The sequence below is a fragment of the Homalodisca vitripennis genome, chromosome 1, assembly GCF_021130785.1.
Source record: "Homalodisca vitripennis isolate AUS2020 chromosome 1, UT_GWSS_2.1, whole genome shotgun sequence".
In the NCBI taxonomy this organism is placed as follows: domain Eukaryota; kingdom Metazoa; phylum Arthropoda; class Insecta; order Hemiptera; family Cicadellidae; genus Homalodisca; species Homalodisca vitripennis.
In genome coordinates this window covers 159,706,422-159,723,037 of record NC_060207.1, presented here as the reverse complement: position 1 = coordinate 159,723,037, position 16,616 = coordinate 159,706,422, and the positions used below count along the sequence as shown (strand labels likewise).

At 34.1% G+C, this 16,616-nt stretch overlaps 1 protein-coding gene across 2 annotated transcripts in view; it reads right to left on the bottom strand.

The window, feature by feature from the left end:
- LOC124375210 overlaps positions 1-16,616 on the bottom strand; it is a 66,312-nt gene that overhangs the window by 14,134 nt on the left and 35,562 nt on the right. The window contains exons 9-11 of one of the 2 annotated variants that reach the window (XM_046833327.1): positions 14,161-14,285; positions 8,704-9,220; positions 4,096-4,370 (exon numbers count right to left, since the gene is read on the bottom strand). In XM_046833327.1, coding sequence (XP_046689283.1) covers positions 4,096-4,370; positions 8,704-9,220; positions 14,161-14,285 — 917 coding nt within the window. The remainder of the gene's footprint in view (positions 1-4,095; positions 4,371-8,703; positions 9,221-14,160; positions 14,286-16,616) is intronic. The other variant, XM_046833328.1, reaches the window with a different exon arrangement.

The following is a 16,616-nucleotide window of genomic DNA, read 5'->3' as shown; positions in this document are numbered from 1 at the left end:
GATTATAAAGTTTTTAAAAAATTATATTAGTACTCATGCTTCTGAAGTATATTAAAATTTCCAGCTGTATTCATTGTTTACTTTTTCAGTGGCAGATGCTAAGGTTATATGTGTTTTATGAATTCAAAAATTTTTGTTTCTTAAAAAAATGGATTACAGAATTTTTATCAAATTTTGTGTGAAAAATTAAATAAAGTGTGGGAAATGTTAACAAAGGCTTATCAGGAGTCTGCTATTAGTAACACAAGGATTTACAAGTGGTATAAACGTATCAAGGATGACCATGAAGACATTGAAGAAGACGAATATTCCAGATGCTCCAACACATCAACAACCGATGAAAACGTGAAAGAAGTGGAAGGGTCATGAATGATTGCCGTATTACGATCAGAGAAATCGCTGATGATGTTGGTATATCAATTGGCCTATGCTATGACCTTTTTTCAACTGTTTTGGGTATAAAATGTGGGGCAGCACAATTTGTTCCAAAATTGTTGAATTTTGAACGAAAACAGTGGCAAATGGAAGTTACTCAGAAGTCACTACATTAAGTCATCAAAGATACAGAATTATTGACATATATTATAACAGGTGACTAAACATAGGATATGACATGCAAAACTAAGACTCAATCATCTCAGTGGAAGCATTCTGGATCGCAAAAACTGAAAAGACTTGACAAGCGCAGTCAAATTTGAAGGTTATGCTCACTGTATTCTTCGATTTTAATGGCATAGTGCATCATGAATTCTTGCCACAAGGTCAAACGGTCAATAAAGAGTACTACCTGCAAGTTCAACACCATTTGCATAAAACAATGAAAAAAATGCCCAGATTTGTAGAAAAATAATTCATGGCTTTTGCACCATTATAATGCACCTATTCACACTTTTTAGTTTGTTCATGAATTTTGGCCCAAAAAAAAACATAACTGTAACGATGCCCCAGTCTCCATATTCTCCAGACATGGCTCAGTGTTACTTTTTTATTTTCAAAAATAAAGAGCACTTAAAGGGCTGCCTTTTTAAAAGCATAGATAACATTAAAAGTGTATTGCTAAAGGCTATCCTAAAAATGAGTTGGAGAAGCGTTTGAGAATTGGTGGCACAAGTGAATATCTAACTAGGACTATTTTGAAGGTGACAGACAACATTAATGTAAACAAATAAATATTTATTAAAAAAAATTATCATTACTTTTGAACATATTTTGTGTAAGACATTTCAGCAGTAACCCTGATACACAAGAAAATCAGCAACGGCAGGAAACTTCAAAACTCCAAATACCGTTATCAGCTGAGATAAGATACAACTAGTTACTAGTTCGGTGTACCAGAATAAACAATTATTTGTGCTCTAGTCCCTGAGTCTATTTCATTGCCATAGGTGTACTCTTTTTAACTATACAGTGCAACTATCTCGTGAATCATATCTCTGCAAAATATGAGAATTTCAGTTTAGTGTCAATGTTTTGGATAACCCTGCTATATTCACAATGGATAGGCATCCTTGTAGCCGAACAGAACAAGAAATGGCAAAGTACATCAGTATGCGTGTGTTTCTAAAACTGAATAAAAATATTAAATTGGAAACAAATTACAAATTTAGTTATGAATTATAAAATGTATAACAACCAAATTAAAAATTAATAAATTATATAACCAAGTCTATGCATTACTATATCTATTTTTTATTAATATTTAGGAAAATAAGACTTTAGAGTCAAAGTTACAATACACACAATAAGATGGCTAGAAGTCTCAGAGCCCAGAGCAGTTTTTATTGAAAAACAAACTACATAAAAGTTAATATCCAATTATGATTTGTTATGATTGTTAGAAAAGCTGGAAAAGCATTCTGCATATGTGCAATCAGTTTCAGTTTCAGTGAAAGAACGATTTCATTCAGGAGAGTAGATTGAGCTTTCATGGACGACAGACATTTGAGCTGAGAGGCCATGCTATTGTTAAAATTTGACATTAAAGAATGTAAAGTTTATTAATTACCACAAGTGTTAGAAAGCAGTAAAAAAAAATCAAAGAGGTAAGTTTTAAAATGTGTGGGGGTAAAATAATATTCTTTTATAAGTTCAACAGCAATTCCATCTAAAGTGGAGTGCCGTTCTCAAAGATTCTCTATTCAATTATGGTATTTTAATATAAAAAGGCAAGTAAGAAAGGGGCTTGTAATTATTTTATATTGAATCCAATTCAAAAATGCATATTTAGGAGGTTTTAAAATTAAAAACTTAAAAAATTGTCAGATTTCATAATTTATTGTTTAATTGATTGAAATAGAAGGGTTTTTTTTTAAATTTCAAGTAAATGGACTGTTAAATCAAATTACTTATATTTGATCAGTTACCACAAAAAAGTGGCAAAAGGCTAAAAATCTTGATTTTAACAATAAATAAGTGGATTAATGCAGTGTAAACATGTAATAGGCGGGTCTTGGGGATCTAAGCTAAGACTATATCTCCTTGATTAGAACTGCACTAATGTTTGAGACTGTTGTCTGGTAACTAAAAACAGAGGTCAAGAGAGTGGTGACAAAGTTGGCCAAGTATTCACAGGGTAGTCTTCCTGCCTTTTACCGAAGTGTCCTGGGTGCCGCCTTGGACAGCTCCTATGGAAATTGTATTTCTTGGCTGTGACCATGAGAAGTTCTTAGTCTTCAGCAGGCATGACTTTGAACTGTCTAGGTCTACATCAGTGGGGATTGTAAAATTAGCGTGCTAATCCAGGGGGAGATATCTCTAATCATATGCCTCAATAATTTTCCTTCAACAAATCCTTTCGGGTTGTGATCTTTTAGGAAGTCTTGGTTGGAGGGAAGAAAACCTCTTCCACCAGGGGAGCTTGAATGGTTTACGGATGGCTCCAAAATATAAAGTTGCATAGATGGTGGAATTGTAGGAGTAACACTATGTAGGGAAATGGTGGTTCCTATGGGTTCTTATCCTACAGTTTTCCATGCAGAAGTCACAGCCATAATGGAGTGCACTTATGAAAATCTTTGTCTGCGGTAAAGGAACAAGACGATCAGTATTTACACAGATAGCCAGGTAGCATTGAAGGCGTTGGACTAGTATGTTGTTACTCCAAACTTCCCTCGGCAGAATCAACAATGTCACTTTTTGGTTCCTGGTCATGAGGCCTTGGCGGCCAATATTATAGAGCCTAAACCATTCTGTGGAATTCTTAGGTGAGAAGCCTTCGTGCCATCTCGAGTTGGGTTTACACTGAATATTTGAGGGGGTGAAGATTGCATCCAGGTCTGAAGATGAGTAGGCTGGTTCTCAGTAACCTTCCCACAGGGTAGTATCTGAGTCACTTTCCCACAGAGTAGTATCTGTCACATTCCCACAAGATAGCATCTGATCTCCTCCTTAAGTAGATTGCTGTCTTCTCAGGTTGTGGGTCTGATTGTGAGACATGAGCATCTCTGAGGAAACAGCTTCAAAGAGTCAGCATTTTTAGGAATGATCCACTCTCAGTTTCCTCCTGCTCATTACATGAAACTGCTGAACACCTGGATTTTGACTGCCCTGTGATAGTAAGGCAGCATTTTGCCATCCATAACAGCCTGGACAAAGGTGGCCAATTTCCCTGGGAGGATTAATCAATTGTTTTTGGTGTTTTGTGTACTGCTGAAATTGTAAATTCATAGGCTTCACAGTACACTTCCGGGGTGAACAAATGGCTTTCGAAGCATTAGTGCATGGCAGTAGGCTCCTCTTAGAAGAAGGAGAGAAGTAGTGGGAGGAAAGTGGAATAAGGGCTAAGAAAGAAAAGGTTTATATATAATGTGTAACAAAATGGCGGGAAAGAAGTTCATCTCATTTGTATCAGTTTTATGCAACAGTTGTCCCAGAGTTAACATATAAATTAAGAAACTTATACTTACATTCCTCCTTTTTTTAACAAACCACACTTGTAATTTTTTAATAACAAGATCTTATTTAACATTATTATACTCAATGAATAATTAATTGGGTTAGTATAGTTTGATCAACACAAACAAAACATTTTGTAGAACATAACATTCATTAATACCAAAATAGAATTATGAAAAAAAAGATAATCACTTGGCCTACCTCACTCTTTTGTTGCTTTGTTCTGCTATCTTCGGTATACTATTTTGTAATGCCATATTGACAATTGTGCTTGCATCTTCTAAATTTTCTTCCTCTTTAAGAGTCCTTTTTCTTGACCTTGCATTTCTCCTCTCCACACCATCTTCTAGGTTAAGTTGGCTGCCGCTTGTAGCACTTCTACATTCCTCTTCTGTCAATTTTACCAACTTCACTATTGGAGTTTGCAAATTTTTCTTCAACGATTCCCCTTTGTCATTTATTTTGACATTTGTCTGCTGTTAAAGAAATTTCTGGATATAAAACATTTTACTGACAACAAAATTAATTAATTAGTTTCCATTTCAATACTGTACTTGTGTAATAATGCTTAAACATTTACTGCCAAATTGTATTGTAGAAGAGTGGTAGTAAACTTCTGATCAATCATTATGTGACTTTCCACACTTAGACCTGCACTACTTAGTAGTAAAAGATTAGCAATGTTTGTAGCTAAAGGAGAGTGAAGATATAACACATTAACTACCACAGCAGACAGTATCAGGTTATTATATGACTTTCCACACTTAGACGTGCACTACTTAGTAGTAAAAGATTAGTAGTGTTTGTGGCTAAAGGACAGTGAAGATATAACACATTAACTACCACAGCAGACAGTATCAGGTTATTATATGAATTTCCACACTTAGACCTGCACTACTTAGTAGTAAAAGATTAGTAATGTTTGTAGCTAAAGGAGAGTGGAGATATAACACATTAACTACCACAGCAGACAGTATCAGGTTATTATATGACTTTCCACACTTAGACCTGCACTACTTAGTAATAAAAGATTAGCAATGTTTGTAGCTAAAGGAGAGTGGAGATATAACACATTAACTACCACAGCAGACAGTATCAGGTTATTATATGAATTTCCACACTTAGACCTGCACTACTTAGTAGTAAAAGATTAGCAATGTTTGTAGCTAAAGAAGAGTGAAGATATAACACATTAACTACCACAGCAGAGAGTATCAGGTTATTATATGACTTTCTACACTTAGACCTGCACTACTTAGTAGTAAAAGATTAGTAGTATTATTGTAGCTAAAGGAGAGTGAAGATATAACACATTAACTACCACAGCAGAGAGTATCAGGTTATTATATGACTTTCTACACTTAGACCTGCACTACTTAGTAGTAAAAGATTAGTAGTGTTTGTAGCTAAAGGAGAGTGAAGATATAACACATTAACTACCACAGCAGAGAGTATCAGGTTATTATATGACTTTCTACACTTAGACCTGCACTACTTAGTAGTAAAAGATTAGTAGTGTTTGTAGCTAAAGGAGAGTGAAGATATAACACATTAACTACCACAGCAGACAGTATCAGGTTATTATATGACTTTCTACACTTAGACCTGCACTACTTATTAGTAAAAGATTAGTAGTATTTGTAGCTAAAGGAGAGTGAAGATATAACACATTAACTACCACAGCAGAGAGTATTAGGTTATTATATGACTTTAAATAATTAGACCTGCACTACTTAGTAGTAAAAGATTAGTAGTGTTTGTAGCTAAAGGAGAGTGAAGATATAACACATTAACTACCAGTATCAGGTTATTATTTGGTTTCCAGATTTAGAGAATGCACTACTCTGTACTCAAAGTGTTAAACAATGATGAGATTATTTGTAGTTGTTTCTCTACGCCTACATCAGCTGCCCATGTTTGTTTTTATTTACATGTAATGAGACTGATGCCTCACTCTAACATTATTCCAAGCCATTGATTTGAAGCAGACTCAGAGGATATTAGATTTTTGTATATAAAAAAAGTTAGCTGTGTAAAAGACTTTTACACAAAATTCATACAGATAAATGTCTGTTTTTTAGGAGACATTTCATATGTATACAGGGTGCCCTACGAGTAACCCGACAAACTTCTCAGGTGGTTTTTTCTCATGAGAATCATGAAAAAAGTTTATATATATATATACTAGCAGTTGCCCACGGCTTCACACAATTTTCTTTCGAAAAACAGGACACAATATTTATTATTATTCTTATATATGTATTCTTTTTCTATTACAATCTAAACTCTTCTGAGATAATTGATAGTGATTCCTTTGTGAGCCTGCAGGGCTCAAAATGAAGGTATCTATCACATTTCCATATATATGTCTGGATAAACTAATGTTATTATAAAGAATCAAATCCTGTCTGTTTAAATTAATTTTCTGTCTCAGATATTTCTAGTATTATTGCAGAGTTTGCCTTGTGCCCCAATTAAGAAAATGTATACCAACAAAAACCAACTTCGATTATAAAGTGTCTTCTTTTGGCTCTAATTTACTTTCAATCTAACTAGATTTGATTACCTTATGAGCAAACATTCACAGCTTTGTACAATAAGATAGTTCTTTAACAGTGTTTAAATAGTATTTCCATTGCATTAGATGGTTTATTGATCACGGGTGCAATCTAAATTTTAAATTAGATAATAACTTCGCCTTTGTAATCAGCATTACACTACTAAGTAAGCACTTTACAATAATTTAATATTTTCTAAAATTTTAATGTAAACAAATGTTTTTGCCTCTATTAACAGCTGTCAAGTATCAGTTCACTCTGTATTGTGTCATAGCGCAGTCTGGTGGATACAAATAAATCATCCCAAAAACAACAACTACTTAGAAATGAAAAATTAATTAAAAAAACATTTTCCAGTGGACCAAATTGTGAATCTAAACCATTCTCAAATCCCCTTCAACACATAACAAATTTTTTTGCCAAAATCGGTCCAGTCGTTTAGGAGTTCAGTGACACACACGCACACAAGAAATATATATATATATATATATATATATACACATATAAAGATATATATATGTGTGTGTCCAGAAACGCTTTGTTAGCAAACTACAGGTAGCAAAAGATTTCACCCTATTTTCTGAGAAACTGATGTTTTTATGGCGTAAAGTTAGGTGTTAAATTTATTGGATTTTATGTAAAATGAACTGAAAAGTTTAATAAAATATGTTTCAGTTGTAAAAGTTTGACTCTGAACTTTCAAATTAGATTTTTGATAAATCAGTTAATTGGCCCATGTGTTTTTGAAAACCGCCTTACTGATCTTGTGTATAGAGAATCAACTGCCTGTTCTACTTGAGGGTGTACCACTTGATAGAAGACGTCAAATTATATTTCAATATGATGGAGCACTGGCACATTTATAAATTGATAGAGAGCACTTGCTTATAAGTTTTCCAGGCGGATTGATTGGTCGATATGGACCAATTAATTGGCCTCCTAGGTCCCCTGATTTACATTCCTTGGATTATTACCTTTGGGGTCATTTAAAGCAACTTGTATACACAGAACCAGTTAATTCTAAAAAAGAATTATTGAACCGAATTTTAATTCTTTTTTTTAAGGACAAGTCGATCCAATTTTAAGCCTTATTCTACCCGTCCTCATAAGCCACTGGCCTGTGCAAGGATCTTTTCAAACAGAATAAGGGAGAGAGTCGATACAGAACAAAGTGGATGGTACTGATAAAAAGTGTCAGGGTCACAGACAGGATTTGATCTCATACCTAAAGTCCAACGTCTTAGACCGCTCGGCTATCGGTACTCCATGCTTGTGAACTACTTAAGAATGACCAAGATGTTATAAGAAAAGCTACATTAAACGCACTAAATTGTGCATAAATTATCAAGGAAATCGTTTTGAACACCATTTATAAGGTATGGAGATTGGAATAAAAGATTCAACAATTAAAATGTTTTGTTTTTGATGAATGAGAGTTGGAAAACTTCTTCTGGGGATCCCATTTCATCGACTAATAAAACTTATACATAAAATACTGCTTGTATCATATCCCCTGCCATTCTGCCACTGCTTTGCCAATCATATAGTGGCCAAGACTCAAGACTGGTCGGCCGACTTTACTTGTTCAGTGGATATGTTTGGTGGACTAGCCACAACACAAGAGGTAAAACTAACCAAGGTACAGTCCACTACATTAGAGGAGGCAACCTTGGATCTATCTGTGTCAGATGAGGCTCACGTATTCATTCACAGCTTAACGGACCACATCACATAAAATACGTTGTTTAAAGATTAATCAAGTCCTGATTCAAAGTGCTGTAACATTATTTCTTAATTTCATAAGTTCTTAGAGATAGAAAAATTGTTTTTGAAATTTTCCCAGTTGTACAAGAAAATTCCCAGCTTATTACTGGTCCGTTAAATTTCTGGTCGGGTGGCCACCTTGCCGGAAATCGAAACCTGGTCTCAATTAATGAATTCAATCAGCTTATAGGTTATATAAAATGGATATTCCACTATATACACTATTTAACAAAATCAACTTGATTTTAAATGGACTATTACACTGAATTAAAGTATTTAAAAAATGTGTTGTAAGTGTTCACATGCCAGAGGAGAAATATATATCTAGAAATTTATGTAAATAATAACACAAGACATCAGTACAATATACTCTCTAACTGTTTCTCATAAGTCAACAAAATAAAACATTTTGCTTCAGTTTATTAAAGTGTATTATTTATAGGATTTGGTCCAAAAAATCCTGTATATTTATGACAAAAATCATTACCTCTATAGAAGGTGAGGTTTTGGGGGAGTTTTGGTACGACGTTTTCCTTGGTGAACAATACTTATTTTTCACCAACTGTAAGAGATCTCCAAAGCTAGGTTGTACTTCATCAGACGGGTCTTTGTTATTTCTAAGAGTGTTTTCCACCACAACTTCACTTGCTTCAGAGGTTGCATCACTTAAATATACACAGTTTGGATTAAATAAAGTTCTTCGTTTTGCAACTGTAGTCACTGTGATGTTCTCGATTTCTGTGCTGTCTTTCCCCTTTTTTGAATCAATTTCTCTACGGTTAATGCAGGATTTACTGACACAAGAGGAAAATTTTAATTGTTTTTCTTTGATACCATTTATTTGTTTACTTCTAGTGACATAAGACTGATCCGTTTCATTGTCAGGAGAGTTGTTGTTTACAGCTTTATTGTTGTGTTTTACCTTCACAGGACTTTTGGTGACCTCTGCGTTGTGCACTCTATCATCAGGGTTTTCTGTTTTCTTCTCCAACGCAGATATTCTCCTGTTAAAAATAACACCATGAGTTGATAAAACTGTAACACTGTGATTTGTAAATTAATTTTTGTAAGTTTCGGTGTTTAGTTATATTATAGGATTAATTACGAGGTATGGCTATTAAATAATGGGACTGATATTGTAAAAAAATTTATTTTCATTTTAAACATAATTACTTATTATTACCTTCAATATACACCCCTTCTCTAACCCTGCAACGCTCCCACGAATGTCGAAAAAAACAATCATCATTGCTTTAAATTTTGACTTGCTCATTCTTGCTTTTTTGGCTCTCGGTGAAGATGAGGTCTTCCAATGCATGGATTGGCGCTTCGTTTCCGGATCATAAGTAAAAAACCACGATTCATCACATGTTATTATTCTTTCCAATAAATTTGGGTCATTTTCAATGGCATTCAAAGTGTCAGTACAAACATTTTTACAAGCTGCTTGTTGATCAATCGTAAGAATTTTTGGTACCATTTTTGCACACACTTTTCGCATGTTCAAATTGTCATGTAAAATTTGCCGTACACATTCTTTATCAATGTACAGATTCAGCAACTGCACGAATGCTTAATCGTCGGTCAGACCGAATCAAATTAGCAACTTTTTCGACATTGTCTTCCGTTTTTGATGTTGAAGGATGACCTGGCCACGAATCATCTTCCACGTTTTGTCGACCATCTTGAAAACGCTTAAACCATTTAAAAACACGAGTCCGCGATAAACATTCACTGACATACACTTCTTTTAGTAAATGATAGGTTTCGGTAGTGGTTTTTCCAAGTTTAACGTGAAATTTAATAACAATTCGTTGCTCTATTATTGCGCTAACCATTTTTCCGGCAAAACAAAATAACAACACTTACATAAATGAAGGTTATGACACAACGATGTTGTTTACAGAAACGAGACTAACTGCATTCTGAAGAGGAAGTCTCAAACTACACAGCTGTTGGTCATTGTTGGTTGGCGCATGCGCACTCGTTCCACTGCAGCGTCAGTCCCGTTATTTAATAGCCATACCTGGTATGAGTTATTGAAGCTACTTATATATGAAGATAATAAATTATAAAACTTTAAACCACAAATTAATCTACCATAGGTTGGTATTTTCTAGTTCAATACTCTATAACCAGAATTATTGACAATGACCATTTATAACAATTTTGTTCCTAACCACTGACAATAATCATGTTGCACCTTTGTACAGAAGTAATGCCAATGTTTTTATTGAGGTGAGTTAGATATTTGCTTGTCACAAGAGTATTGCATATCCAATTGTATTGTTAAAACATTTTTTTTATTTCACAATTAAAATATAAAGTTTAGTGCATACTTCCACTCTTCAGCTAAAGAGTGAAAGTAACAAAAAGTTACTCTTTTTAATTAATTACTTTAACAATTTTTAATTATTTAATATGTTAAATCAAATGTTAATTAGTACTTGTAAAACTAGACCTAGGCCATTAAAAACTGAAATGGAATTTATAGATCCACAAACAAAATTATTTTCATGGTTCTACTCTTTTTAACAAGCACAAAAGGTCAGTTTTGAGCCCCAAAAGTAGTCATAAATCAGCTTGAGCTCCACAATGTTCTGAGTATAAAGGGTTTATTGAGAATAAACTATAATATTACAATATATGCTAATCAGTAATAATTACTACAGTAGAACTTGGATAATTCGAATCTCAAGGGACCAATAAAAAAATTCAAATTAAAAAAGTTAAGAAATAAAGGCTTAAAATAATGACACTTCACATCTTTGCTGAAAACCTTTATTGAAAATAACATGAATGGTTGTAAATGTATGTTTTTCTGTGCATTTCAATTAAGCAAAGTATGGTAAAACAGTGCAAAATTAAATCATGAATTATCTAAAAAATACACAATTACAGTATATGTTTATGAATAAAAGAAAACAAGTTGAATGGTGATAAGGAACATTATACAGTATAATATTATTTAATTTTTTCGAAAGAAGTCGGAAATCTTCACTTGTTTTCTAAAGTTAGGTCTTTCAGAAGTGACAAAAGATTCTGCCATATTCAATGAATTGAAAATAGTCTCACTTACGTCAACTTTACTTTAAAAAAACGTCTAAATTCCATGATGTGATGTGCTGCTTCAGCCGCACTCGGAACGTTTATTTCCGCCCTAACTGATGACTCGCCGTCTTCGTCACCCAATGCCATGTCACCATCTTGTTTATTGTTGAGCACTTCAGCGATGATCTCCTCGTCTGTTATCTCACCACATACTGCAACATCTTCATCCATGTTGACAAAATCTTCAATCGAAATGGCAGGGTCAGTAATGACGTCCTCCCAGCCCTCAACTGAAGGTACCGCTTCCGTTATAATGTCCTTGGCTTTTTCGGCGTCGTCCTCCTTTTTTACAAACCAACTTTTTTAAAGCAATGTTTGATCGTTTCGGGCGTTACTTTGTCTCAAGCTTTCTTGCACATGCGAGAGGCTTGAAGAATGTCTAACTTGATTTTTAGGGCATTACAATCTTCAGTCAGTATGTACTCAACCAATAAATGTCTGTAAAACTGTTTTAGATTTTTTATGATCCCCTGGTCCATAGGCTGGACAACCGAAGTCATATTGGCAGGGAAAAAATCACTTTAACATTTTCCATTACTGGAATTGTGTTGTGCGCAGTACAGTTGTCAATAAACAAGATAACTTTTCGTTTTTCTGGTGAGGAGTGGAGTGGTCTTGCAGGCAGCGCAGCTTGTGCCAGTCGCGATGAGTCACGTCTACAAAACTATAGGAGCGGAAGCATAGGGCCGAGCCGGCCGGCCAGGCGGAAGGTTGTATTAACACATTTGCTGTATTGTTGTATTAACACATATGCAGAGTGACCACTAAAGACCTGTTTTCAAATTTCCGGTTTCCTCTTGATTTTTCCAATTTCCAATTCTCTAGACCATTTTCACACCATTACTGTATCTAACCTCTATGCCAAGTAGAAAGGTGAAATCGTCACCAGCTGCATTTTTAGGAAATGCCATGAAGCTGCGGTGGTCTGAAAAATTTCATCTCTAACCATATGTGTAAAATTCGGTGATGATTTGTTGCTAACATCTATTTTAAACTCTTTAGTTTTTACCTCTGCGTCTTTCAATAAATTCAACAAGTTCATGAAGCTCAGCCCTTACCTCATTCTGATTACACTCCGATTTTCCAGAAACCCTATTCTCATCTAAACAAATGGAGAAGTGCAGAACTTTATCCTGGAGGCGATCGTGGAAGAACAGGAGGGTCCTAACTATCCAAGCTTCTACGAGATCAACAGGAGACATGGAATCCTGATTTTCACATGTGAGAGCAACAACACAGCTGAATGATTGAAAGGTAAGCAAGATTCCTGTAAGCCTTGGGAGGGGGCGAGTCTGAGGATTGTACCAGAGGGAGAAATTCCTCGTGTAAGAATCGTGAATACCTACTTTCTAAACATTATAAATAAATCCACCTATAAGATAAAAGTTCTTGAAAGCACACAAAAAAGAGCTAACGATTGGAGAATGGAATGCTCTGCATAGAAGTGATGAAGGAAAATCAGTGCTGCTTAACCTGGCAGTCAATTGTGCCACAGCAAACAAGCTTGAGAAGGAGGGTCCATGGATCAGATACTGAAAAAATTCAGTTATGACTGAAGATAAAACACCAGAGAAGCACTGAGAAACCCAAAAAGGTAGAGGAGTCCTCAGAAAAATCTGAGACCATTAACAAAGAAAAGAACACCGTTGACGAGATGGAAGTGGAAGAGACCGCAAGGTTATCAGATAAATCTGTACATACCTTAACCGAGAGGTCTATTCCTGAGGATAATTCAGCAGTGCAAAAAGATACACTAACTTGCTCCCTCTTCCTGAAGAAGGGACTCACTCTGAAAAGACCATCTGTCCCCCAAATACTCCAAGAAGGACAGGAATGAACCACTACGGGAAGGTGGTAAAAAGGCGTAAGTATGTGTGTCATACATATAAACCTTCACCATGCCACGGGAGCAACCAACATCTTGAATAGGAGGTTTATCATAACAGGCCTGGACATCGCTCTAATCCAGGAACCTTGTATCAACAGAGGTTACATCAGAGGACTAACGACTTAGGTAGGTAATCTCATATATGATCGAAATTGAAAACCCTAGAGTAAGTGTGTTACTTTCAAAACATATAACTGCTTTCCTGTTACAGATCTGATAACAAGAGACCCAGTGGCGGTGTCGGTGAACATAGCCTCACAAATATTTCATAAATATTTGAAAAATTTTTAATAAGTGTACAAAAGCCTTAATTTACATTTAGGTAATTGCCCAATATCCATTACTCCTTTTTATAGTTTGTCAATTACTTGTTTTTTATCTAGCCTTCTAATATACTCAGCTCTTCCATCCCTCTCTTTTCCTCCAGCCAGTTCCATCCTAGCCACTATAGGGTAGTGATCAGATACTTTAATTTGTAGTAATCCAGTAAACACTCCAAAAAATTATATATATACATATATGAGCAATGCACAACTTGACTAAATTTTCTAATCTAATTTCTTTCCTCGTCAAGTCCCATATACCTTCATTGAAGCCTAAGTCTGCTAAGACTCATATTCTAAAGTTGTTTTAGTCATTGGTTGTTATTATATTATCATTTGTATCTCCTATCAATATTACATTTTTCTATCTCTTAAGTGCAGTCAGGCCAATCTTTAACTTTTGTGTGGCCTGCTGGAGAGAGACACCACTAAAAATAAACCCTAATTGGTAATAGCTTAATAAGAATATGAATGACGTCAACAGATTTAATAAAAAAGTTTCATAGTATTGTCATGTTACTTCGCGTTATGATTATTACAATTTAGTAATACAATATGTTTATATATATATATATATATATGGTTTGGCAGGAATAATTTTATAAATAAATAATATGTTTACCTTTTGATTTCAGCAACTTTTTCATTTTGATCATCCAATACCTTAAATGTAGGAGTGTTAATCAAAAGTCTCAGAGCATCAAACCTGGTTGCCTTTACTTCTGGTAACAAGACAAACGTTCCAGCCTGAAAAATTAATTTTAAATACATATTTAAATAGTTTGAACTAACATATTCAAATAGTTTTGTTAAAGTAAACAAATTCTCAAAAATAAAAGTAGTAATGCTTACGAATAAAACTTACCAAGTCGGATTAGAAAGGACACACAACTAATTAACCTACTTCCTTTATAAAAATCAAATTTTCTTCATAAATTTTAACAGTTAGGCCTTAGGTTTTTTTTACTTGTAGGTTTTAATAAAAATATTTATTTTTTACAATGTAATATAAAAATATTACAGGAGATGTGCCTGAGTGCACCTCTCCTGACTAGTTTTATTTCCTTGCAAAATAATATTTGTAGGAACTGGGTGTTTATAAATGAACATCAGGGTTTTAACACATTTTAATTTTTTTTTAATATATCTTAACATTTCATATATCAAATCAAAGTGCAACTCAAACAGTTTTGTTTGTTGTTACCCATGCGCATGCAGATGCAATGTTTCGTCTGGCATCCGTGAGAAAGCGCTAGTAGCAAATATAGCGACTCGTAAACAGAAGGCTTCTTGTTTTCTGCAGTTTGCAATGACCGAATCTGTAGTAACTGTGCAACTTGTGTTCTGTATAAAGTTCAGCTGTGATCCTCCAAATGATAATAACATCCATAGATGGTATAATCAGTTTGAAGATAGCGGTTGCCTTTGCAAAGGGAAGAGTACGCGACGGCCAACAGTTAGTAAAGAGAGTGTTAAGCGAGTGAGAGACTTCCACATGTAGCTCACAGAAATCAGCTTGGAAGACTAGTTGTTAATTAGCAATCCTAGTGATGACTGTTTGGAAAGCTTTACCAAAACGCTTACAACTACGTCCTTTTCGTTTTCAGTTGTTATAGGCTCTAAAAAGCCTGCAGACTACGGTTTACTTCCTAATTTTGCAAACAATGTTGCATGACAATGAAGACTTTCTGGATTATGTTGTTTTTAGTGATGAATAAAAATTTCACCTCAGTGGAGATGTGAACACTCACACAATGTACATATCTGGGGCTCAAAGAACCCTCACGAGATGATACAATTGCAGCAAGATTTCCCTAAATTGAATGTTTTTTATGCCATATTTAGGTGAGAAGTTTATGGTGCACTGGCTGACTGGCAGTACGCGATTGGTTGAATGCCGCTATACCCGACCGATGGATTGGTCGCATGGGGGCCTAATGACAGAACTGTTTTGCCATGTCATTTCTACATTTGGGAATTCATAAAGGATTGTGTGTAGTGCCTCTGCTAGAAGCAGCTGTTGCAACAATTACACCAGACACATTGATAAAAGCTTAGGAAGAAATGGGCCTTCAACTTGATGTGTGCCGTGTGACAAATGGAGTTTTATATAATAAATACTTCAAAATGTTAAAACTCTGATATTCATTTACAAATATTTATATATAACTAATATGATTCATTGTGACTGTCACTTCCACTAAAGTCTGATAAAAGAGAAAGTTTATAGTTGAATTAATTAAAAACATCTTCTTACATTTAAATATAAATAATAACACAAAAGTATTTACTTTTGTCAAGTTTCTGTCGAATATAGCCTTGCTATCAAAAGACCTCACACAATAATAAAGTTTGAAATATTGGTTGTTTTGAATTTTCAATATAGTTGAACCAAAATTATTTAAGGGATTGCTTTAACCGAAAGAGAATTTCTCATTTTAAACCAGTTCCTTAGCCGATTTTAAATCTAATAAATTTAAGGAGTGTTGAAATTGCATATCAGCTAATATTAAAATCTAGGCAACCAGTCTTCGTATAAGATGAACTCTTTCCTCCTTTTTAAATTTTATTTATTTGATGAAACAAATATTTTACATCATATCTAATGACAAATGTTTTGGTTATAATAATTATTCCTTTATTATTATTGCTAAATGTTGAATTTGGGGAGTTATATTTAATTTTATTTAGGAATGTTCAATACATTCAAGAAATGGATATGTTCAAGTGATATATTTACATTTTAATATGGGATGGATGACATTGTCAAAATTTAAGTATTGAAATAGTTTTTTTTGCTTACAGAACAAAAACCGTTTGAGATAGAGCTAACGTTTAAATTAACCAAATTTTGTTATTTTCTACCTTTAATTTAGAGTAATGTAAACTTTATGGTTGATTTAATTTTTTAGTTATAAACATTTTTTAATTTCCAAAATGTAAATAATTTTGAAGTGTAAAAGATTTTGGGAATTGAACTTTGGCCCCCAAACTATTTTGATAACATTTGGAGTTTCATAAATTGTTCAATAAATTAACAATAAAAACCCCTAATAAAGCTGTTTTCTTTTAGATTTT